At 33.5% G+C, this 26,326-nt stretch overlaps 1 protein-coding gene across 6 annotated transcripts in view; it reads right to left on the bottom strand.

The window, feature by feature from the left end:
• Positions 1 to 26,326, bottom strand: part of VPS13B (vacuolar protein sorting 13 homolog B) — an 802,016-nt gene that overhangs the window by 758,233 nt on the left and 17,457 nt on the right. For all 6 annotated transcript variants that reach the window (XM_061172062.1, XM_061172061.1, XM_061172063.1 and 3 more), the window contains exon 4: positions 878 to 998. In XM_061172062.1, the coding sequence (XP_061028045.1) occupies positions 878 to 998 (121 nt within the window). The remainder of the gene's footprint in view (positions 1 to 877; positions 999 to 26,326) is intronic.

The raw sequence follows: 26,326 nt of genomic DNA, 5'->3' as shown, positions 1-26,326 counted from the left end.
TAAGGGAAGGGGTCTTGATATATGATCACGTGCATAGGGACAAACAGCAGCAAAGTAAGAACAATGTATTAATTATTGGGATTTGTCCTTTAATTATCCTCAAGAGATTATTAGAATCTATGAGAAAAGAAATGAAAGGAATTATATATATAATTGAAGTGATGAAGCTTTTAATCTGGAGATTGGAAGCTGTCTGAAATGATCTGTGTTATTTTGTTGTTTAGATCAGTGATTCCTATACTTACAGATGAGTAAATTTTAAGACAAAAATATATTCAAGTAACTGTCATTCAGTCACCCACCTTTTAATCTTAAATAAAGGAGTAAATAGAAAAAACAAAGAAAGAAAGAAACTTAAGGAATAAACCTAGGGCAAAAGAGCATTAAAATTTGAATGAGTCCAGAGCCCTCACAAATGTCTTTCAATCTGTTCTGATGTCATGCAGCAAATGTACATATATTTTAAATACTTTATGACACTAAAAAATATGGAAAATATATATTCTACAAAGGGCTACAACAATGATTAATAACAATCAAAATTTTGGTTTTATCAATGCCCTTAGAAGTTACCTGGTGGCGGGACTTCCCTTGTGGTGCAGTGGTTAAGAATCCGCCTGCCAATGCAGGGGACACGGGTTCGAGCCCTGGTCCAGGAAGATCCCACATGCCATGGAGCAACTAAGCCTGTGCGTCACAACTACTGAAGCCTGCGTGACGCAACTACTGAGCCCACGTGCTGCAACTACTGAAACCCGTGCGCCTAGAGCCCATGCTCCACAACAAGAGAAGCCACGGCAATGAGAAGCGCACGCACAGCAACGAAGACCCAACGCAGCCAAAAATAATCCAAAATTAAAAATAAAAAAGAAGTTACCTGGTGGCAAATCAGGATCTGTGGGAGCAGCCTGCTGAATTCTTCGGGGTTTTACTGATGATTTTGTGTTCTCAGTAGTACTACGGTTGGTAGAATTAGAACCACAGCTTTCATGGTCATCCTATTTTTATTTTGAAGAAAGAAAATTATCAGTCACCATTCAAGAATTTTAAAAAGTTTTGTTGAATGTATGCAGGTTACTAAAATGTGATAAGATAGACTCTTCAGGTTTTTTTTTTTAGCTCTAAAAATCTATGTAACCAAAATTTTTCATAATTTGCATTCTTAAACACCATTTTAAAAATAAGTAGTAGTTTAAAATCATAAATTGTCTATTTCTTTAGTTGGTATCAAAAGAAACCACTTGATAATGTCAAAAAAAATTCTTATATATGGTTATAGCAAAAGAAGACAATTCAATGGAAGCTTTTAAACATTTTCCATTTGAAAATGCAAAATAAATGGAAAGGGTCTTAATATTCCCCTATTTGTTTATATGTTAAGACCCTTACTATTTTGTGAGTTAAATTAAGAATCCAAGCTGTCTTTTTAATCACCTTTAATGATTAATCTTAATCATCCTCAGAATTCTTGGCATCCTATTTAACACTGTTCACTGAATTGAATATTGTTCAGATTAGATATAAGGTTTAACTGGGTTTTGATATGGATAACACAAAAACTTCAAAAAACTCATACATATTTTTGAAATTTATACAATGCAAATGAGTACTCTTTTCTTGACTTGATTCAACAAACATTTATATAATGTTTTTATGTGTTAATTGCTGGATTTACAAAAGCAAATTAGATATAATATCTGTTCTCAAAGATTTCAGGATCTATTTAAAACATATATAACCAGTCTACAAGAGTACTTTTTTGTTTGTTTTCAAGTAATAGGAACACAAAGAGTCATTCTATTTGGAAGAACTAGAGAGATGAGGCCGTTAAAACTGAGTGTAGGAATGTTTTAGGTTAAGATTGGAGGCTAAATAGGGGGAAAACTGTAAACAGCACATGCAAGAATAATGATTAGTCAAAAAAAAGCCACAGTATACAATGTTTAAGATGGGAGAACAATACCAGAAGCTAAAGGCATAGACCAGTTCAATAAAAATGAGGTCACATTAAGAACCACAGAGATGTTAACACTTAAAATTTGGTAATTAGGAGGGGGGGTGCCAATAACCCAAGGAAAAAAAAAAAAGGACATTTAGTAATTGCAGTAGAGGGACAGGAGTGGAAGAAGTAAAAGAGTAGTTCAAAGGGTGAATAACAAGTTAAGATGGAAAAAATAAACATAGATTGCTCTTTCAAGAAGACGGATATTACAAGGAGGAAATAGATGAGGCAGTAAAACGAGGTAAAAGCATCTGACATCATCTTATTCCTTTTGGGGGGATAAAAGACCACATTCTGTTTGAATGAGAGATGCATATGAGGAGGCAGAGATCAAACATCTCTCCAACACAAAGGGAAACAGATGGTGTACTGTGCACCATCAATTCATTAATCAACAATAAAACTATTTCATAATGCTTAAAAGAATCGTGATAAATTTAGTTTTTCTCTTTTATATATTTGAAGAGAAAATTTCAAGAACAAAAAGAAGGATACCCACTAAATTTACCATTCTAATAGGGTACTAGAGGCAAATAAGAACAATGATAGGACCTCCTTTAGGACACAAAAATTCTTATTCACTACCACACTAAGAGGATTATACAATAATAAAAGATGAATCTTTTACAATATAGCATGGCTTCAGATGCTGGTGTGATATATTAGCAAAAGAAAAAATTTCTGTTTGAAACTTCATTACAACAAAAAGTTAAAAATTTACTATAACAAACAATAAAGGAAATTTTTACATGAACTTATGTTTAAGTTAATAAAAAACAAACTTCACAGCATTTCATTCCACAAAACAGCTTCACTATTCAATCTTTATAATGACATCTTCTGTTATTTGGGGGGATGTTATAGTCTCCAAATACTAAAAGACTACTACTGTGAATAAGACCTTACTGTAATTACTTTTAGTTCAACTTAGATCCTTAAAAATGTCTGTAGTCATACACTTCTGCACAATGTTAACATTAAAAGCACACTATTAATTTTTGAAACATATGGTTGTCTCAAAAGCCCAGAAGTAAAACATATTCATTAAAGAGATGTGAAAAAGTTCCAAGTGAACTGCCAAAACTAGCATAATTATGAAAATATTTAACACTGAAACCATCTGAAATCACATACTGTATATAGATTATAGTGATGTCATAATAAACATTCCAGCCAAAATGCACTAAAACTACTGCAGTCCAATAAATCTGGCATACACGAGATGACAAACATTTTAAAGCAAAAGAAAGAACAAGTTATTTTATTTTTAAAAAGTTATTAGCAGCAAAAAAGGGTAAAGTGCATAGACTAAATATGAGTTTTCAAACAGTTTAAAAAAAAGAACTGAATAAAGTTCCCTACAAACTACACATTTTTATCATTTAAAAGAAAAACTAAATAACTTTATTTGCTTAAACAAAAATTTTAATAAACTTGAAATTTCAGTGAGCCTTAAAAATGGGCATTAATCATGGTACCCATAGGAATATGTACTATGAAACAAACATTACCAAATGTGCAAACATTTCTTTCTTAATTCTGGTTAGGAAATTATGGTTGCATATGTATTATAATTAGAAAATAATCCTTTTGATAATTTTGACTTGTTTTCATTTCAATTACATTTTAATTGCATCAATTAAGTGAGCTTCCATTCAAATCCTGCCCCAACTAAATTAAATTTAAAAAAATAAAGCAAAACAACAGTTATAATATTTACTATTAAAACGGGAATTATTTCCACCATTAGTTTGAGTTCATCATCTGCTTTTAACCAGTATGCATCACTTTGGACTATTACACATTTTAATTCATTGAAAGCCTCTAATTTCTAATAAAAGAAACTCTGTTCTCAAAAATACCAGCTAAAATGTTTTGAGATAATTTTTAACCCCAAACACATTACAGTTATATCTTTCTGATTTAGGATGCAATTTTTCCAAAATGTCTGGTAAGTAGATTTCATGGCAAAAGAATGTTGTCTCTTGGGGACCACATAGCTATTTCTGAAAATACTGCCCTTTGCTCCTCATGAAACAAGCAAGAATGTCATTTCCTTACAAAAGTTCCTAACAGAGGGAAAACGTGGCAAACACTGTATGTAAACAGACCCATTACTTTCATAATGACTGATCATGGGATCATGTTACATACTTTTCACCTGAGCCCTCACAGGGCTAGTCAACTAAAACTGGAAAACCATCAGCTCCGAGATTCACAATAGTATGAATAAGGTTGAGGACAAAACTTAAAACAGGTGACTGAATTGTTCAAAGTCCTTGTTTAAAAACAAAGGTTAAAAGTAAGAAAGAGTTGAAGAAGGAGAAAACGAAAGACAGAAGAAGCGATGTCCTTATGCTCTTCAGCCTTGTGGCACCAAACTTGGCAAGCAGAGAAGGACTAAGGTTCACCTGGAAGCTCTGGTCACCAAAAGCTGCTGAACAGAGTGTGAGGGCCTTGGAAATGAACCGCTACAAAGCCCTTGGAGACATTCACCTCTATTCCCTCCAGAAGCAGGTATAACGGCAATAGATGCAATAAAGAATCTCTAAAGGTAACTCTACTTCGGAGAGTCAGAGAGCCAAGTCAAGTCAGCAACGCAGAGGTACAATTGGAGAGTGAGCCAGAAAAAACAAAACACTACCTTTTGTGGTAAAAATGGGAATCTCTGGAACCCCTCTACCCTGACAGCAATATTAATAAACTTAATTTTAGCCATAAAAAAAAAAAATGCCAAGCCACTCCAGTAAAGGAGTGTATGCCCCCAACCTCTTCACACATCAGCTTAAGCCCACAGAGGAGGCTGCTTCCATCTTCTCTCCCATCAAGGGTGAGGATAAGGGACTATGATAGGCTGGGGAAGAAGAAAAGAGAGCTTATGCTCCCTTGCATTCTTTTACTTGAACCTCCCAAATGCAGGAATAGTTAACCTGACAGGCCAAAGCTTAACATACACTAAGATGTATTAGGCTACATTTTAATAATGAAAGAGATCACTGTACTAACTGTAAACACCTGTGTGATGGAGCCACTCTTCTATCCCTGAGATCCATGTTACTCAGTAACAGGACCAGAGCCATGTTCCCCACATGATGCAATCACTAGCCATCTCTCCTCTGCCTTCTTTTCACACCCACAGCTAGCCACCTAACCCAGGATACTGCCCAGCCAGAGAACAATCAAACTATGCTGGTTAATAGCACCATATGTTAGAAAAAATTTGTTCTTCATTATTGCCTATGACACCCCTTTCCTTCGTATCAGTAGGTATATATCATATTGCCAACCTCTCCTTCCCTGTTTTTAAACCACTGGATTGAAGTGGTTAGACCCACCCTTAGATTTGGAAGGTGAAATGGGCAGAAATTAAGGAAGGAGAGAACAAAAGTATATACAGAGGCATTCTGGCCTAAGCCACATTCTACCATCTAATATTTACCAAAATTCACTGCGGGGGGACTGGGTGTGTGAACCGATTAATAAAACTGCACTTTGTTTTCTTATATGTGTAACTTCCCTCAAGGAACACCTGATTTTTTTTTTTTTTAAAAAGTATGTGTCAGGCATTTTGAGAGAAAATAGGGAGTACAAATAGATGGTACCCTTATTCTGGCAGCTTTACTTTACCTACTTGAGGAACAATACTTATATGCATAAAAAGGTTAAGAGCAATTCAAGTTAGTCAGCTATTACATATGTCACACACACACCAAAAAAACAGTGAAATTTATTGAGCATTTATATGTGCCAGAACTTTAAGGAGGAGGAGGAAATTAGGGCTTAAGAGGTTCTAAGGTCAAAAAGACAAGAAGTAAAAGAGCTGGGATGAATGCCCAGATACATCTGATAGAAAAGCCCCTCGCATTATTACTGATGAAAGGAAAGCAGAGAGAAAGGGAAGAAAGAAGAATGGCAGGCAGAGAGGAAAAGAGACACACAGAAAAAAAAAATTTTTTTATGGCACTTCCAATGGGTCATGTACTACTGACATTACATTCACATCTCTTAATTCTCTGAACAACTCTATGAAGTAGACACTATTCCCCATAAGAGAAGATCCCCATTTAAAGATGAGGACACGAGGCATAAAGAGATTAAATGGGTCAAAATCACACTGCTACTAAATGGCACAATCCTACCTACATTGCTCTATTGCCTCCAGGTGAGAGAAGGCCAACTAAACATAGAGTACTAAGCGCCATATATTCTGAGAAGGGAGAGATCACAGTGAGCTACAGTAGTCAGGAAAACATCACAAAGGACATGGTTTGAAAAGACTGGGCCCTGCAAAAAAAAAAAAAGAGGGAGGTTGAACAAAAAAAAAGAGGAAAGAAGAAAGCACACGTGTCACTGAAAAGAGAATAAGTAGTCCAATTTAGGTAAAATAGAGAGAAATGAAATATTAGGCTGTAAAAAGAAGCTAGAGCAAATGGTCTCTAACATGAGTATCAGTCCAAAAAATTTAAGCTTTATTCTACATACTGACAAGCCAATGAAACTTATGAGTAAGAGATTAACAAGATAAAGTACTTCAGGAAGAAGAATCTTCTGGTAATATGATGAAAAGCAAAAGAAGAGATACTAACTATTAATAGATTATAAAAGTTTAGAAATTAAATGATACAGGAAGTAGAAATGAGAATTTTTTTAAATGCTAGCACCTCAAACTCAGTGTTAAAACAAAACTCATAAACTCCACAACAGACTCTGTTCCTTTCCCCTAACCCCCATTCCTGAAAAAACAAAAAATAAAAAAACCCTGTCCTTTACATCCTAATTCAGTCAATGTAGCCACCATTTTCTCAGTCTCCTAAGACTCTTTATATCTGCTCTAATTTTGCAAAATGACGCTATAATGAGCTTTTAAAACTTCAGGGTAGAAAGAGAGATGCTTGACCTTGAATTGTACTGGACAGACTCTAAGCTCCAGACTACCCAAAAATAACCAATTGACTTTTTTAATCTAATTTTTAAAGTAAAATAGCAGATTCAATTTTAGATATGTGGCATCTCCAGTGAAGGCACTTCACACCTATATATATGTCCACAAGGGAACCAAACATCTACTAGTAAAGATCAAAATAGTAATCAGTTAGACAAAGATTTGGGACGCATTCAAATACAAGTGATATTTGAAGTTACCATATTTCCAATAAAAAAGAAAGGTAAGGATTTATGCTTCTGAAAATATGGAATACTAGATAACAGGAAACACTGGATGGGGGGTAATGCTAACAATAAAGTAAAAAAAGAAAATTTTAGCTTGGCTCAAGGTGCAAAAACTGGCAAAGGCAGGTGGACAATAAAGAGGACTGAAACTGGTCTATGTAAGGCAGGAGACCATTACCAGGCTCAGCACCTGAAATCAGTAATGTAGTGAAACGGCCAACTCTTCAAGGAGGCTGAAAAGAGCTACTGCCAACTACTGCCCAGAACTTCATATGAAGCTGCACTGCAAGGGAGTCAGAAGGATAAAACCTTGCAAATGAGAACTGAGACAAGTAACTCTACATCACCCCATATCAACACTGCAGGAGCCCTGAACTGCCAAGATGAGAACTGGCTCTAGACTAGAGACCAGAGGAAGTAAATGGTCTACTAGACTAGAAGGGATGAGCAAAAAAAAGGAAGGGTTGAGAAAGAAAAGATGGTAAAATAAAGACATAGTGATCTCCTATTCAAAATTACCTTACAAACCACTATGCTTTGCCAACATAGCTAAAGAAATCAATGAAATTCAGTCACAATAAAATTAATCTTCTGAAACATGCTTAAAAGATTTTAAAATAGATTTATTAAGATCCTCACAGAGAGATATGAATGAATAAATACCAAAATACACACACACACACACACAACACATAAAGACAGCGGGGAGACTGCCCCTCCTTCAGCATGATTTATTATAGAATTATAAAAATTTAATCAACAACAAAAAAAAAAAAGAGAAGGAAGAGAGTCCAGAAACAGATCCAGATAGATATGAGTACTTGAAATACCATAGATGTGGCATTATAAATCAGTGGAAAAGAGACACCACTCAAATGGTACAGGGAGAACTGGTTAGCCACATTCCCACCTCACACTACACATGAAAACAAACACACAAATACACACACACACACATATTCTAATAATTTAATTTCTAATCATTCATTATTAACTTTTTTTTTTCAGGAAGACTCCATTTATTTAAGTGCTCAAATTATTTGGTTATTACTTAAAGTATCTGGTAATTTAACACTAAATAAAGATCAACCTTTCTAAATCATAATTTTCAACATAAAGATAATATAAATATACACCATAACTATACTGTCCACATTGAAAATGTCAACTCCTTCCTTAACATATATGTCTGTGGGCTCTCTAAATTTAGTAACCACCAACATACAAATTCCTATCATAATAATCAATCTAGAAAAGGCGATTTTTATTTTCTGCTTTTAATTTTAATGAAATTAAATGTCAATTTTAAAATGATCATATACTCTAAAACAGGGTAGGCAACCTTTTTCTGTAAAAAGCCAGATATATTTTAGGCTTCAAAGCCATATAGACTCTGACCCAGCTACTCAATTCTGTCACTGCCCACTGAAACATGAAAACAGCCATAGACAGGGATTGCACTGAATCTGTAAATTGCCTTGGTTAGTATGGTCATTTTAACAATATTAATTCTTCCAAACCATGAGGACAGTATATCTTGCCATTTGTGTCATCTTTAATTTCTTTCATCAATGCCATATAGCTTTCAGAGTATAACTCTTTTACCTCCTTGGTTAGATTTATTCCTAGGTATTTTATTCCTTTTGACACGATTGTAAGTGGGTTTCTTTTCTTCATTTCTATGATAGTTCATTATTAGTCTACAGAAACAAACAGGTTTGTATATTAAGTTTGTAACCTGCAACTTTACTGAATTCATTTATTAGTTCTAATAACCGTTTGGTGGAGTCTTTAGAATTCTTTACCTATAATATCATGTCACCTGCAAACAGTGACAGGTTTATTTCTTCCTTTCCAATTCTGATTCCGTTTATTTCTTCTTCTTGTCTGATTGCTATGGCTTGAACTTCCAATATTATGTTGAATAAAAGTGATGAGAGTGGGCATCTTTGTCTTGTTCCTGATCTTAGAGGAAATGATTTCCGCTTTTCACCACTGAGTATGGTATTGGCTGTGGGTATGTCATATATGGCCTTTATTATGTTGAGGTACACTCCCTCTATACCCATTCTGTTGAGCGCTTTTATCATTAATGAATGTTGAATTTTGTCAAAAGTTTTTTCTGTATCTATTGAGATGATCATATGGTCTTTATTCTTCAGTTTGTTAATGTGATGTGTCACACTGATGGACTTGTGGATATCAAACCATCCTTGCATCCCTGAGATAAATCCAACTTGATCATGTTGTGTGATCCTTTTAATGTATTGTTGAATTTGGTTGGCTAATATTTTGTTGGGGATTTTGCATCCACGTTCATCAGTGATACTGGGACAAAAGTTTTTTTCTGTGTGTCTTTCGGTGCAATCTCTATCAAATTACCAATAGCATTTTTCACAGAACTAGAATAAATAAATCTAAAATTTGTATGGAAACACAAAAAAACCTCGACTAGCCAAAACAGTCTTGAGAGGGAAGAACAAAGCTGGAGGTATCATACTCCCCGGTTTCAAACTATACTGCAAAGCTTCAGTAATCCAAACAGTGTGGTGCTGGCACAGAAAACAGACACTTAGGTCAATGGAATAGAGAGCACAAAAATAAACCCACATTTATATGGTCAATTAATCTACGACACAGGAGGCAAGACTATAAAATCGGGAAAAGCAGCCTCTTCATCAACATCAGTAATCATCAGGGAAATGCAAATCAAAACTACAATGAGATAGCACCTCACACCTGTCAAAATGACTATCATCAAAAAGACAACAAGTAACAAGTGTTGGTGAGGATGTGGAGAAAAGGGAGTCCTTGTGCACTGCTGATGGGATTGTAAATTGGTGCAGTCACAATGTAAAACAGTACGGAGGTTCCTCAAAAAATCAAAAATAAAACTACCATATAATCTAGCAATTTCAATACTGAGTATTTGCCTGAAGCAAACAAAAATACTAATTTGAAAAGATATATGCACCCCAATATTAACTGGAGCATTATTCACAATAGCCAAGATATGGAAGCAACCTAAATGTCTATCGATAGATGAATGGATAAAGAAGATGTGGTGTGTGTGTGTGTGTGTATACACACACACACACACACACACACAGTGGAATATTACTCAGCCATAAAAAAAAATGAAATCTTGCCACTTGCAATAACATGGATAGATCTAGAGTGTATGACACAAGTGAAATAAGTCAGACAAAGAAAACAAATACCACATGATCTCACTTAATCTAAAAAACAAAACAAAACCTAAACAGACTCATAGATACTGAGAACAAATGGGTGGTTGCCAAAGGGGAGGAAGGTGAGGGGTCAGGCAAAATAGGTGAAGGGGATTAAGAGGTACAAACCCCCAGTTATAAAATAAATAAGCCATGGGGATGTAATATGCAGCATAAAGAATATGGTCGATAGTTCTGTAATAACTTTGTATGGGGACAGATCAACACTAAACTTATAGTGATGATCATTTCCTAATGTATACAATTATCAAATCACTGAGTAGTACACCTGAAACTAACATAATGTTGTATGTCAACTATATTTCGATAAAAAATAAATAAAATAAAATAAAACAGCCATAGACAATACTTAGCTGTGTTTCAAAAAACCCTTACTTATAAAAACAGGCAGTAGGCCCATGGGCCATAGTTTCACGACTCCCGCTTTAAAACATTTGCCTTAATAAAAACGTACAGGATAAACAATTATTCAACTTGAAATTGCTTTGCAACCCAGTGTTTTCATTGTTTTATAAGGCAAAAAACATCAGACCACAAATATATCTAAATTACGAGGGAATCTTATAAAATAGCCCAGGGGGAAAAGCATAAAATTTTTGCTTGGCTATAGTACTGCCAAGAAGACAAGGCATTTCTACTGTTATCCCTTTAACTAATTTCTAATGAAACAATAAAGCTTTAATAAGAGAAAGGAAAGTAATTTTCAGTAAGAAAATAGGCTGAAGAAGATTCTACAGACCCAAGGAAAAGAAAAATATAACATTTCCGAAAAAAAATATATATCAAAACAGCACATTCTAAACATATGCAAAAGTAAAAGTTAAAATTTGGTCAACATGATAAAGAAAATAAGATCTAAAACTAACTTGGGGAAAAAGATACATAAGTGTGGGGAAAAAACTAGAAACATCTTCTAATCATATATAAATCCAAAAAAAGAGAAACCCAGGAGCATTCAGTACATAAGAAGAAAAGAATACATTTCAAGACAAATTTTCAGTAAAACACAGTAGAATTTTCTCAATAGTACTATGAATACGTCTCAATAATACTAATGGAGCCAATTGAGATTTTAAATAATTGAAGTAAAGGTTAAAAGAATTAAATTATACACTATAACAATAGTAAGAATTTTAAAATTTTATACTAGCTAAGTATTCAGATTATAATGATTCATTTCACTTTTGCTATGAAGGGGACTTTGGCCGTAGAGCTATAGTATGAATGTGCTGTTTTAAAAAAAAAAAAAGGAAAAAAACCTGAAGAGCCATGATGTTTACCATGTCTCTGTTTAAATAAGAAACACTTGTTTATTTTGTAGTTGAAATCCCCTAACATCTACTCTATACTTGAATGTCCATCCATATTCACAGATACTTTAAACAATAGTTAAGAAAAGATCTAAATACTTTAACTGTTATAAGACAACAATATATTCTTATCTATTAAGAAATTAAAATTTATATATAAAATAAACTTATTTTTCAGAAAACATACTCTAACAGTTTAAGGTTTGTCTCATTCAAAAATAAGAAAAGAATACTAATATTTTGTTTCCTAAAGGTATATCCAATCTCTTATTGGCTTTTCTTTGATGCATTGGAAAATCCTCTGTTAATCTGAACTACTTAATAGGACCCTAAATAACATTTTCCCCCTTTTTCTTGGCATTGCATTTGCATTGTAAATATTAGAAACATTTTATTTACAGTCAACAATGATAATTCCTATCTTCCCTATAAAACAAATGCAATTCAGAGGTAAATAATGGTTCTACTAAATAAGATAACTAAAGCTGAGAATGAGCTCTAACTTGGAGGGAAGTTTATATTTAGACAAGTTGAGGCAAACAGTAAAACATGCCTGAGCTAAACAGTGCAACAATGTTGGAGGTGTGAGCCTAGCCTTCGGGAATAGTTCAACAACTAAGGAGTGCTGATCATCATCAGTACCTCTGTGTATGCAGATGTACAAAATAACCATCAACACCAAACAAGATTCACTCCTTAAAATTATTCCACTTTTGGACAATGTGGGCAAATTTAATTCTTCACCAATAAGATGGCAAATCTGAATATTACAGTATTTACAATCATCTTAAACTGGAAAACCAAAAATTAAGATTTACTAGGACTACTAACAAATAGATGACTACAGAACTTTGAAAGAATAGTTCAATTAGAGTGGTGAGGGAAGAAGCCATATTACAGTGAGTTAATGAATAAGTGGATGTTGAGTAACATGAGACAGGAAAAGACTCCATTAGGTCTAGACATGAAAAAAAAGAGCCTGGAAATAATAAAGTAGAACGAAGGTGGTAAAGGGTCAAAAGAAAGAAAGCACCTGCTATATTCAGGATACCCTGCACAGTGCACAGGAGATAAAAGTTGTTAACAGTGGGAAAAGAAAGATTCCTTGACTTCAGAATATTTATTATCTATAAAGGAGTATTTTTAAAAGCAAACAAGACGTAAGCTGTAAAATAATATTGAGAGTAACTAATTATTATGGGTACAGCAAGGCAAGAGCTTTATAGTCATTGTTCATAATCATCACAAACATCCTATAAGATACTCTTATTCTCATTTAACAAATTAGAAAAATAAAGTTCAAAATTTTTTGACAAATAATATTAGAGAGTTTGTTAACAAAGTGTTTAAAGAGTTCATAGAAGGAAGCAATTACTTTAAGCTATTTATATTGCTCTTATTAAGATCTTTTCATCTTCTAACTGTTGGCCATCTTTCTCTCATTCCAACTCTTGCTATTATTCTCTTTTGAAAACAAAGTAGACACAGCTGCTATTAGAAAAGCCCAACCATAAGCAGATAAGCAGAAATAACCCCAAAGTTAAATCCAGAAGTCAGAGTTTTGTTTTTTTTTTTTTTTGAAGTCAGAGTTTTTAAGCAAAGAAAGTAGCAAAGACTTTTTCAAACAAACAAAAGCTGAAAGAATTTGTAGATATGAAATGCACTACAAAAACTATTTCTAGAAGTTCTTTAAGCTGAAGTAAAATGCTGCTAGATTAAAACCTTTGATCTACATACAGGAATGAAGAGTCCGGAAATAACTATGTGGGTAAATGCAACAGACACTTTTTGTTTTTTAATTTCTTAAAAATCAATTAATTGTTCAAAGCAATCATAACTATGATGATGATGAAGACAATGATGATGATGATGTAGTCCTGGGGTCCGTAACATATATATAAGAGTTATAACAACACTGGCACAAATGATGACAGGGTATAAAGAGAATCATACTGTTGTAAGCATACTAAAGGAGAATACTTACATTATCCATTTAGTATATTATTATTCAAAAGTAGACAATGATAAGTTAAGCATGCATACTGTCAACCCTAGAACAACCACGAAATAAGAAAATGAAGAGTTATAGCAAAAAGCCAATAATGAAAATAAAATGGAATGCTAAAATATACTCAACTAATCAAAAAAAAAAGGCAGGAAAAAAGAAAAAAGGAAGAAAAATTAAATGGAACAAATAGTAAACAAATAAAAAATTAGACTTAAACCTGAACATACAGAAAATTACATAAAATGTGAATAATCTAAAACACTACAATTAATAGGCAGAAATTGTTATTCAGACTAGTAGAACCCAATTATAATCTGACTATAGAAAACTAAGAAGAGATATAGGCTCAGTACAGTTTCTAAAGATAAGATACCTTAAGTTTCAAAAAGAAAATCAAGGCAAAAATGAACCAATTCAAGAAAAAAAAAAATTAGCAGCATCTAATAATCAAAACAAAAATCAGAGAACCATTGCATTTTATGGATTAAAAGGGAACCTATAGACCTTGTGAACCAAACAGAAATAAAAAACTAGAAGCTGCAGTCTGTGCTCTTCATTATCTTTACTTCCAGATAACACACTGAGATGGCTTAATGCTAACAGGAGGAAAAAGAACTTGCAACTACCAGCAAGTTGCAAAGTCTCAAACCAGCTTTTTTCCCCCACCCCCCAGCATTCAGACATATAAATTATAGTGTCCACAGCATTGAACACTATAATTAAGGTTGTACTGGCACTTCTATTACAACCCCATATTTTCATTCATTCACAACATTCTTAGAAAGTCCTTCATGAAACTAAAAGCCTTCCTTTCTTATCTCAATCCCAATTTTTCTTCTTCCTAAGTTAGAAGACCTATGAGAGAATAAAAATACCTCTTACAGCTGAAAAAAGAAAATAAAAGTCTTCCCAAGGATAAAACAAATACAACAGAACCCCCCAAAAACATTCAGAATGGCAAACAAGAATTAAAACTTCCTTACTGTTAAAAAAAAAATTATTAAACCAAAAAAATCCACCTTACGCCAAGTTTGGTTTTCACGTGGCACAAATTTCAAGCTTATACATGACATGATAAAAGATTCTACAGTTTAAATATATATATATTTTAAGAACTCGATCTTTATAACACATAGCTATTTTCCCAAACAGCTTAACTAAAAAGAGTGTTCTTTCTACTACTTCTGATTAGGAGGCTTTAGACAAAGGTAGAAGTTCAAGAAACCATGATTTCTTCTGTTCCTGAATTTTTAAGGCATAGAATACAGTTTGAAACACATTTATCTTCATCTTCATTCATCCACAAGTTATTTGTGGATGTTCCTGGTTTTTGGTTTTTTATTTCCTTTTCAATAATGTTTTTAAATTACTCAAGTTATTTCAGCTCAAAAACAAACCTAAATCTAAAGCAAAGTATTTTACCATCTGGTGGTTCTAAGATTACAGACAACATTCCTATGCTAAAATTAAAATCATAAGCTACTCATGATATAACATTTTTTCCTTAAAACATTCAAGAGGAAGAGAAAGGTTTTGTCCTCCCATTAACCACTATATCTTCATTATTTAGTACAGTACTATGGCACTTGGTAACAATTTGCTGAATGAACTTTTCAACGTTTCCTTCAAATAAAGGAAAATATACTAAAATGATAATTTTGTATGTGACTTACCCACAATGAATAATGTCTCCTTCATATATTAATCTTTGGTGAGATTTAATTACTAATTATGTTAGTATATGATGAGCTTGACAGACAGGTCTTTAATTTGTAAAAAGAATCTAAGTTAACACAACAATCCATCCCAATCATCCTAAACCAAAATTTCAGAAGTCATTCTAGAACTTCCTCTCTGCGTTTTCCTCCAGAATCTGTCCCCAGCTCTGTACGCCCACAGCCAATGACTTAGTTCCATCTAGGCCCCATCACTTTTCCCCTAGAATATGGCAAAATGAGCTTAACTAATTATCTGAAATCACCTCCTCCAATCTATTCCTCAACTTTGAAAAGCCTGTCAACTTCCTGTATTACAAATTCAATCAAGTTGCTTACTAGCTTAAAATAATTCAGTGGCTCCCTACTCTCAACTCTCTACACAAGGGTCCTCAAAGTTTCTGATTTCAGGACATTTCACCCTCTTAAAAATTACTGAGAGCACCAATGACCTTTTGTATAAATGGGTTACATCTACCCATATTTACCATAGGAGAAATAAAAAAGGAGAAAAAAGTTTAAATATATGCTTTTAAAAATAAGAAAACCATCACATTAACATAATTATAAACAAATTATAAAACTTTAAGTTTTTGCTTTTTATGAAAAATAGCTATATTTTCCAAAACAAGAAGAAAACTGGTAAAAAGAATGGAATTATTTTATTTTACATTTTAAAAAATCTGGCCTAATAGAAAACAGTTGGATTCTCATATTTGCTTCTGCCTTCAATCTACCACAGTGTCATACATCAGGTAGCCTCTGGAAAATTCCACTCTATACTCATAAGAGAATGATGATGAAAAAAGTAAATCATGACCTAGTGGTCTTCAGATCACACTTTGAGAACCACTGGACTACAGTAAACTTCAAACCCTCTTATGAATTGCACGTAAGTTTATGATCTGAGAGACTCAGATTTGAGTCTCACTACCCACAGTGCAGCATAGAGAGACAACAAGATAAATATGAAAGATTAGGGATACAAAGGATAGACTGAGAAGTTGTAATGTGTGTAAAACAAGTTTCAGAAGGCAAAAATAGAAAGAATAAAACAGAATTAATATTCAAAGAGATAAAGATTTTTCAGAAGTTATCAAAAACATAAATCCATAGATATAGGAAACACAATAAATCTTAAAAAGGATAACAAAAAAGAAATTCACTCCTAGAGGCATGATCATGAAACTGAAGAACAGGAGACATTTGATAAAGAAGATCTTAACTACAACTAAGGAAAAAAAAAGACACGTTTTACAATAAAATGGTAAGACCACTAATATATAAAAATCTCAACAGCAAAAACAGAACCAATTCGAAAGTGGAGTTAATATTTTCAAAGCACTGAGAGAAAATATCCACCAACCTGATGCAACCAAATAGACTATCAATGAGAGCGACTACAATAAAGATTTTTTAGACGATGAAAATTTAATGTTTACCACTAAGAGAATCTTTTGTAATATTTTTTAAAGTACTTCATAAAGGTGGAAATTAAACCCAGAAAGAAGTGAGATGCTAAAAACAGCAAACCAAGAAAACTGATAAACAGGCAAATAAGACCAAATAAGTATTCATTACACAAAGAATAATAACAACAGCAATTAATTTGGGAGGTATAAAAGTAAAATGAAACTAAAATTCTGGATAATAACAGCATATAAGACGGAAAGAAGATAATAAGTTAAAGCCTTCTGAGATCCTCAAAACCGATTAATAGGAAGGAGTAAAGTTAGTATAACAACAATTTAAAGTTTAGGTATACATAGTAAAAATTTCACAGTAATCACTACTAAAAGGACAAAAACAGAAGTATAACTTTAAAACCAATGGAATACACAAAACTGAATCTAAAAAGCACAATCAATCCAAATAATATAGAAAAAAGGAAAATTGCATTAAAAAGGAGAGAAATATAGAAAACATAAAATAAGACAGTGAAAGCAGTCCAACTATTTAAAAGCAATGGAAAAAAATCAGAGTGAAAAGAAAACAAATGTGTCAATCTAAAAATGTTCATATATGTTGAAAGTAAAAAAAGAAAGCCAGATGTAAAAAACAAATGGGGAAAATCATAAATAAATCCTCAAAAAAGAGCTAATACTAAAAGAGGTGAAAAAAATTAAGAAAATCACCAACACCTTAATGAGAAAACAATAAGGGACACAAAACAGCTCACAAAAAAGGGAAATAACTAAAATACACAGGCAAAGTTCAACTTCCATAGTAATGAGACAAATAAAAATTAAAACAACAAACCAACACTGTTCACATCATCAAATCTCAAAAATGCTTTTTTCCTTTAATATGATACACATTGTTCATAAAGATTTGGTAAAATGTACACTTCCAATCAGCCGATGGAAGAGCTAACTAATAAAACCCTTTGTAAAGCAATTTGGCAATATCTGTTCCAAAAACAAGCTTTTAAATAATCATATCCTTTGACTCAGGAATTCTACTTCTGGAGATTTACCCTAAAGACAAAATCTTGAAAATTGAAAAAGCACTGTGCGCCAGTTACTACAATCAAATTTCTACTACTAAAAACTTCATATTTCTAATACTGAAAAATTATATACCCTGATATAGTCGTTCCTCAATATCCATGGCGGATTGGTTCTAGGACCCCTGTGGATAACAAACTACGTAGATATTCAAGTCCCTTATATAAAATGGTGTAGTATTTGCATATAACCTACTCACACATCCTCCCATACACTTCAAACCATCTAGATTACTTATAATACCTAATATAATGTAAATGCTATGTAAACAAATAGTTGTTGGTGCAGGGCAAATTCAAGACTTGCTTTTTGGAACTTTCTGGAATTTTTTTCCTGAGAAATGCAATAGAAAACTGAAAGTATTTGTATTTAATTTCTGATTACCTTAATTGAATTTTTTTGGTAGATTTGCCTCTATCAACAAATTTGTTTATGTGAATATTAAACTTATTCGAAGTTCTCTAGAGAGTATGGGAAAGCCAGAGGCAACATATAAATTTTGTGCAATTCATCTAAGTGGATAACTATATAAATAATGAAGAATTGAATTTTCCTATGGATTTTTATAAGGACAAAATACATTTTAAAAAATTGCTTATACTAAGCTTGAAGTAAAGGATATTCTAGTTTACCAATATATTAATGGAAGTTGAGCATCTAGACTTTATTGATAAGATAATGAAAATGGTGCTCAGAAAAATCATTCTCATCTATTACCCATGTCCATGAATGAACTGCTTACTATATTTATATAGACGCTACAGTAATCAAGACAGTGTGATTCTGAGGAACTACAAATGATTCAGGGTAGCTGAAATATGAGAGAAAAGAAAGTGATTCCAGAGGCCAGGCTGAAAAAATTGAGAAGAACTGTGAAAGCAAAAGGACGGTAGCCATTAAGAAATTTTAAACACGGTAGTACCAATCCAGTTTACATTTTAGAAATATCATGCCCAGAGGCAGTGTAAAAAAAAAGGTTTGGAGAGAAGTACCAATGAAGACTGAAAACAAATATTCAAGAGATAATGTAACAGTAGAATCCAGAGTTGGATGAAAGTTAAGCATGTTTTCAGGGTTTCTAGTTTGGATTAAAGGTAAAAAGTGGAATTTTTCACTGAAATAGGAAATATATAAGGAGGAACAGATTTGAGGTCTAAGGTAAATTCAGTTTGGAACATTCTATGGGACATATAAGTGAAGGTCCATTTTGCTCTTGGTGTTGGAGCTCAGGGGCAAAAAAAAGAGACTGGACCCTAAAATAGCATTTTATGAATAAATAGCATATAGTGATAGCTAAATCCACTAGGAATAAAATTACCCAAGGAGAGACAAGGACTAAAATAATGAAAGCCTGGGAAACTCCAATTAAAAATCTGGGATGGGTAGCAGAAATGAAGTCACAAGAGGAGCCAGAGAAAGGGTGCCAGAGACACAGGAAAAGAATCACAGGAGCCGCAAAAGTGAAGTTTTCAGAAAGAGACCAAAAGCATCAAATATAACAACTGAGTGAGGATTAAAAAAGATAAATGAAAAGTGTCCACCGGATTTTGCAACAATGATGTTCCTAATGACCTCTGCCAAAGTGTTTACAATGGCATCATGGAGCCAGATTCAGTGAAGAGGTATAAATATTAACTTGTAAATTTAAAAGGGATGGAAGAGCATATAGATTGGAAACAAACAAAACTCTCTCTACCTGTAGATGACATGATTATCTAGATAAGAAATCCCAAGAAATCTACTAAAAAAACCTCCTGTAATTAACAAATGAAGCAAAGTTGCAGAACACAAGATCAATACACAAAAATCAATTGCATAACAATGAACAACTGGAAACCAAAATCAAAACCACAATAACATTTATAAATGCTCCAAAGAAAATACAATATTTAGGTATAAATCTAATAAAACATATATAGTATCTACATGCTGGAAAAACATAATGCTGATGAAAGACAGCAAAGAAAATCTAAATAATTGGAGAGACACACTGTGCTCATGGATTGGAAGACAATATGGTGTCATAAGATGTCAACTGACAAAAGATGTCAATTCTCCCCAAACTGACCTATACATTTAAGACAATTTCTGCCAAATCCTAGCAAGGTTTTTCTAAACAAGCTTATTCTAAAATTTATCTGGAAAGAAGACTATTTCAAATAGCCAGAAACAATTTTGAAGAAGAATAAAGTAGGAGGACTCATTCTTCCCAATGCTAAGCCTTACTATATAGCTACAGTAATCAAGACAGTGTGATATTGACACAAGGATAGATATATCAATCAAAGGAACAGAATAGGGAACCTAGAAACAGACTCATATAAACATGCCCAACTGATTTTTGACAAAATGGCAAAAGCAATTCAATGGAGGAGGTGCAATCTTTTCAACAAATGGTACTGAAACAAGTGAACATCCACAGGCAAAAAGATGAATTTCAAACTAAACCTCATACCTTATATTAAAATTAACTCAAAATGGATCACAGATTTAAATGTAAAACTATAAAACTTTTAGGAAAAAATACATAAGAACTTTATGATCTTCGGCTAGGCAAAGAATTCTCAGATCTGACATTGAAACCACAATGCATAAAAGGAAAAATTAATAAACTGGACCTAATCAAAACAGAAACCTTTCACTTTGTAAAAGGCCTTGGTAAGAGCATGAAAAGACAAATTACAAATTGAAGCTATTTGCGAACCACATAACTGACAGACAGATCTTAGGTCTAGAATATATAAAGTACTCTCAAAATCAGAAAATGAGCATAAGACAAGAACAGATATTTCACTAATACATGTGGCAAATAAGCATATGAAAAGATGTTCAACATCATTATCCATATGGAAAATGCCAATTAAAACCACAATGAGACATCACTACATACTTATCAGAATGGTTAAAATTAAAAATAATGACAATACCAAATGCTAGTGAGGATACAAAAAAAACTAGATCACTCATACACTGCTCATAGGAATGAATAGTGGGTATAGCCACTCTGGAAATTAGTTTAGCAATCATTTTTAAAAATAAAAATGAAATTACCTTGTAAAATTCCTTCTACAAGGCATAGAAATCTGTACATAAATGTTCACAGTAGCTTTATTTGTAATACCAAAAACTAGAAACTACCAAAAGGTTGTTCAATGGGTGAATAGTTTAACAATCCATGGTATAAATATATCCATACAGTAGAATACTACTCAGTAATAAAAAGGAACAAACCGGGCTTCCCTGGTGGCGCAGTGGTTGAGAATCTGCCTGCCAATGCAGGGGACACGGGTTCGAGCCCTGGTCTGGGAAGATCCCACATGCCGCGAAGCGACTGGGCCCGTGAGCCACAATTACTGAGCCTGCGCGTCTGGAGGCTGTGCTTCGCAATAGGAGAGGCCGTGGTAGTGAGAGGCCCGCGCACCGCGATGAAGAGTGGCCCCCACTTGCCGCAACTGGAGAAAGCCCTCGCACAGAAACGAAGACCCGACCCAACACAGCCATAAATAAATTAATAAATAAAATTTAAAAAAAAAAAAAAAAAGGAACAAACCATTGATACACACATGAACTTGGTTGAACCTCAAGGGATTTATATTAAGTGAAAAAATCTATGCTCAAAATATTACATACTGTATGATTCCATTTATATTTGTTATTTTTGAAATAAAATTATATAAAATGAGGACAGGTTAGTGGTTGCCAGGGTTCAGGAGGTAGGGAAAGTGATAGTACAGTTAAAAGGAGTAGCACAAGGAAGCCTTGTTATGGTGATATACTTTTATATCTCAATCATGGTGGCGGTGGTTTCACAAAACTACACGTGATGAAACGCAAAAAACAAAACAAAAAGGCAGCCAAACAACTGTATTTGCAAACAATATATCCGATAACGGGTTAATACCCAAAATATACAAAGAATTTATGTAATGCAACATCAAAAACAACGAACAACCCAATTAAAAAAATAGGCAGAGGACCTGAACAGACATTTTTCCAAAGAATATATAAAGATTGCCAACAGACACATGAAGGAATGCTCAACATCATTAATCATCAGGGGAATGAAATTATCAAAACCACAATGAGATATCACCTCACACCTGTCAGAACGGCTATTGTCAAAAAGACAACAAATAACAAGAGTTGGTAAGGATGTGGAGAAAAGGGAACCCTCATGTACAGTTGTTGGGAATGTTAGTTGGTACAGCCACCATGGAAAACAATAAGGAAGTTCCTCAAAAAATTAAACTACCATATGATCCAGGAATCCCACTTTTCCAAAGAAAACAAAACACTAATTTGAAAGGATATATGCACCCCTATGTTCATTGCAGCATTATTTACAACAGCCAAAATATGGAAGCAACCTAAGTGTCCATCAATAAATGAATGGAGAAAATGTAGTACATACACACATACACAAAATGAAGTATTACTCAGCCATAAAAAAGAATGAAATCCTGCCACATGCAACACCATGGGTGGACCTAGAGGGCATTATGCTAAATGAATAAATCAGAGAAAGACAAATACCATATGATTTCACTTATATGTGGAATTCAAAAACAAAACGAGTTAACAAATATAACAAAATTGAAACAGACGCATAGATACAGAGAACAAACAGGTGACTGCCAGAGGGGAAGGGTATGGGAGAAAGAATGAAGAAGGTGAGGCAGATTAAGAAGTACAAATTTCCAGTTATAAAATAAATCAATCAAGGGGATATAATGTACAGCCTAGGGAACATAGGCAGTAATACTGTAACAATTTGTATGGTGACAGTAACTAGACTCACCCTGTGATCGTTTTATAATATACAAAAATATAGAATCACTATGTTGCCCACCTGAAACTAATATAAGTTAATTATACTTCAATTAAAAATAATTAAATTTTAAAAAGAAAAACACATATGAAAGTAAATATCAATCTCACTGGTAAAGGTAAATATACAGTAAATGCAGTGGATTAATTACTTATAAAGCTATGATGTGTGAAGGTTAAAAGACAAAAGTAGTAAAAATAACTATAACTACAATAATTAGTTGAGGGATACACAAGATAAAAAGACGTAAAATGTGACATCAAAAACATAACACATTGTGGGGGATAAAAATGTAGAGCTTTAGAATGCATTCAAACACATGTTGTTATCAACTTAAAATAGGCTGTTATAAACATATGCTGTTATATATAAGCCTCATGGTAACCACAAAGCAAAAACCTACAGCAGATATGCAAAAGATAAAGGAAGGATTCTAAGCTTACCACTAAGACAGTCATCAAATCACAAATGAAGAGAGAAAGAAGAAAGGAACTACAAAACAGGCAGAAAACAATTAACAAAATGGCATTAAGTACCTACCTATCAATAAATACTTCAAATGTAAATGGACTACATTCTCCAATCACAAGAAATAGAGTGGTGAAAGGATAAAAAGCAAGACCTAACTATATGTTGCCTACCAGAGACTCACTTCAGATACAAGGACACAGACCGAAAGTGAAAGGATGGAAAAAGATATTCCATTCAAATAGAAACATTTAAAAGAAAGCTGGGGTAGCTATACTTATATCAGACAAAATAGACTTTGAAACAAAGATGGTAGTAAGAGAAAAAGAAGGGCATTACATAATGATAAAGGGGTCAATCCAACAAGAGGATGTAATATTTGTAAATATTTATGCACCCAATATAAAGCGATTCCCTAGGCGAAGTAAAGACGCTACTCATAATTTATAGGGAACTCTAAGTCTCATTTTTCATAGAAGGAATCTACAGACAGAATCTAGACTACGCTATCTGCTAGTATCATCACCACCATCACTAACCTGTAGTAGTGCAAGTGAGGGAGTCAATAATAGTACAATAAATTCCACAACCTAAGTCAGCAATTCTGAGCCCTTACTCAATGTGTGAAAAGGTAGTTGTTTTAGTCCATTTGGGCTGCTATAACAAAACACCACAGACTGGGTAGCTAATAAACAACAGAAATTTATTTCTCATAGTTCTGGAGGCTAGGAAGTCCAAGGTCAAGGTGCCAACCTGGTCTGGCGAGGGCCCTTTTTCTGGTTCACAGCCAGTGCCTTTTCATTGTATCCTCACGTGGCAGAAGTGGTTAGGGATCTCTCTGGAGCCTCTTTTAAAAGGCACTAATGGGGGCTTCCCTGGTGGCACAGTGGTTAAGAATCCGCCTGCCAATGCAGGGCACACGGGTTCGAGCCCTGGTCCGGGAAGATCCCACATGCCGTGGAGCAACTAAGCCCGTGCACCATAACTACTGAGCCTGCGCTCTAGAGCCCGCAAGCCACAACTACTGAGCCCATGTGCCATAACTACTGAAGCCCGAGCGCCTAGAGCCCGTGCTCCACAACAAGAGAAGCCACCGCAATGAGAAGCCCGCGCACCGCAACAAAGACTAGCCCCCGCTCTCCACAACTAGAGAAAGCCCGCGTGCAGCAACGAAGACCCAACACAGCCAAAAATAAATAAATAAATTTATTAAAAAATTTTAAAATTTCAAAAATAAATAAAAGGCACTAATCTCATTCATGAGGTCTCCACTCTCATGACAAGCATCTTCCCAAGGCCCCACTTCCTAATACCATCATCTCTGGGGGTTAGGACGTCAACATATGAATTTTGGGGGGACATATTCAAACCACAGCAGCAGTCAACCAGATTAATCCAGCCTCAGATAAGAGAATTAAAGTGTTAAGAAAATAAATAAATAAAAGGCCATGTAAATATTGTTAATAGCCTTAGCAAAACTTCCAATAACCAATTTCCACCGCATCAAAACATGCAAGGAAAGAGGACAGGCAAGATTGCTCTGTAACTCCAAGCACTAACCAGGATTTAAAAGCACATATTGTGTTGGCCAAAGAGTTTGTTCAGTTAATGAATACGTTGTTCAATAAAGTTCCGGGTGAAAATGAAAAATGTTTTTACTTAAAACCAAATGAACTTTTTGGCCAACCCAATACATTAACAAAAAGCTTAGTTTTTTTATCTCAAGTTTTGAATGGTACTTATAGTTTTGGTTTAGGTTCAAAAGATTTTTTAAAGTTTTTTTGTTTGTTTTTATGAATAACAAGTATCACTTCTATAAAGAGCCTTACAAGTGGTTACATTTATTAGGTCAAAAGATTTTGAAAGTTTACTTTCTAGGTGGCACAAAGGCCAGAATAAATTAGTACTTTAAAAATAAATTTACTACTCTCTTTAGGTTGAAGAAGCTTTTTGCAAGACTTATTATTAACACAATGAGCAGAGAAAGCATACACAATCAAAGAATAAAAGAACTATATAGCAAGTCTTGCCCTAGTTTACAGGTGAGGCCCACAGAGGATAAATAAAATTATGCAAAAGGAGAGGAGCACATAGTTAAATGTAAGTTACTGGTAAGGTTTTCATTCTTGAGCCATATGTTGGGTCCACAAGTATTTATTAGATTAGACTAGAGTGGACAAAACTAGCTAAATAAACAAGTCAGACCTGGACCACTAGTGATAATGTGTCATCAATCAAATTCTGTGTCTCAAGTCCAAAAAAGAAAAAGAAAACAGTTCAAATCTACAGGATCTAAAGGTGGGTATGACTGACACAGATATGTCTCTCAGAGTAAATAGCATATTTACTAAGTGAAATATCAATATATTAAACTAATTCAGACTGGACATCAAGGTGACTTTATCTTACCTAACACAACAACTTGGTCACCTGCGCATCAAAAAAACTCTATAATTAAAAATGATCACAAAGACATGTTAAGGAAGTATACTATAACTATTAGCAAAAGAGTCATAATCATTATAAATCTCTTTTTCTAAGGAGCTTTTGTGGAAATTATATAAATATCTTGCAATGCTTTTCAGTGCATTGACGAGTAAAATAAAAATCAACAAATGTTAGAATTTAATTGAACTTTACAAACTACACATGCCTTCTTATCAAGAAATTCAGCAATACTGTTTTTTTATAATGATGTTTTCTGAATAAACCTCAGATTTCTAACTTTTAAATTTCATTTTATTACATTCTCATACAATATTATTTTTAACAGATTCATACCTATAACTCTAAAAGGCCACTTCATTTAACCTACCATCCCACACTAATTTTATTTAGAAAATAAGTCTTTTCTTCATTGTGCATCTATAATAATTTGAAATAATATAAATCAAATATGGGCTTACTCAATTTTACTAACACATACATAGTTTTTTAATTTAATTTCCTATTATACTAATCAAAGCTTAAAATAGGAAAATAAACTATTTTAAAATGTGTTTCATCTATAATGTTTTTACTAAGAAATTAATTCCAATCACTAGCATAAACTCAAGTATAACTCTCCA

The sequence above is a fragment of the Eubalaena glacialis genome, chromosome 17 (assembly GCF_028564815.1).
Source record: "Eubalaena glacialis isolate mEubGla1 chromosome 17, mEubGla1.1.hap2.+ XY, whole genome shotgun sequence".
Taxonomy (NCBI): Eukaryota; Metazoa; Chordata; class Mammalia; order Artiodactyla; family Balaenidae; genus Eubalaena; species Eubalaena glacialis.
This window is presented reverse-complemented; position numbering and strand designations above follow the sequence as displayed.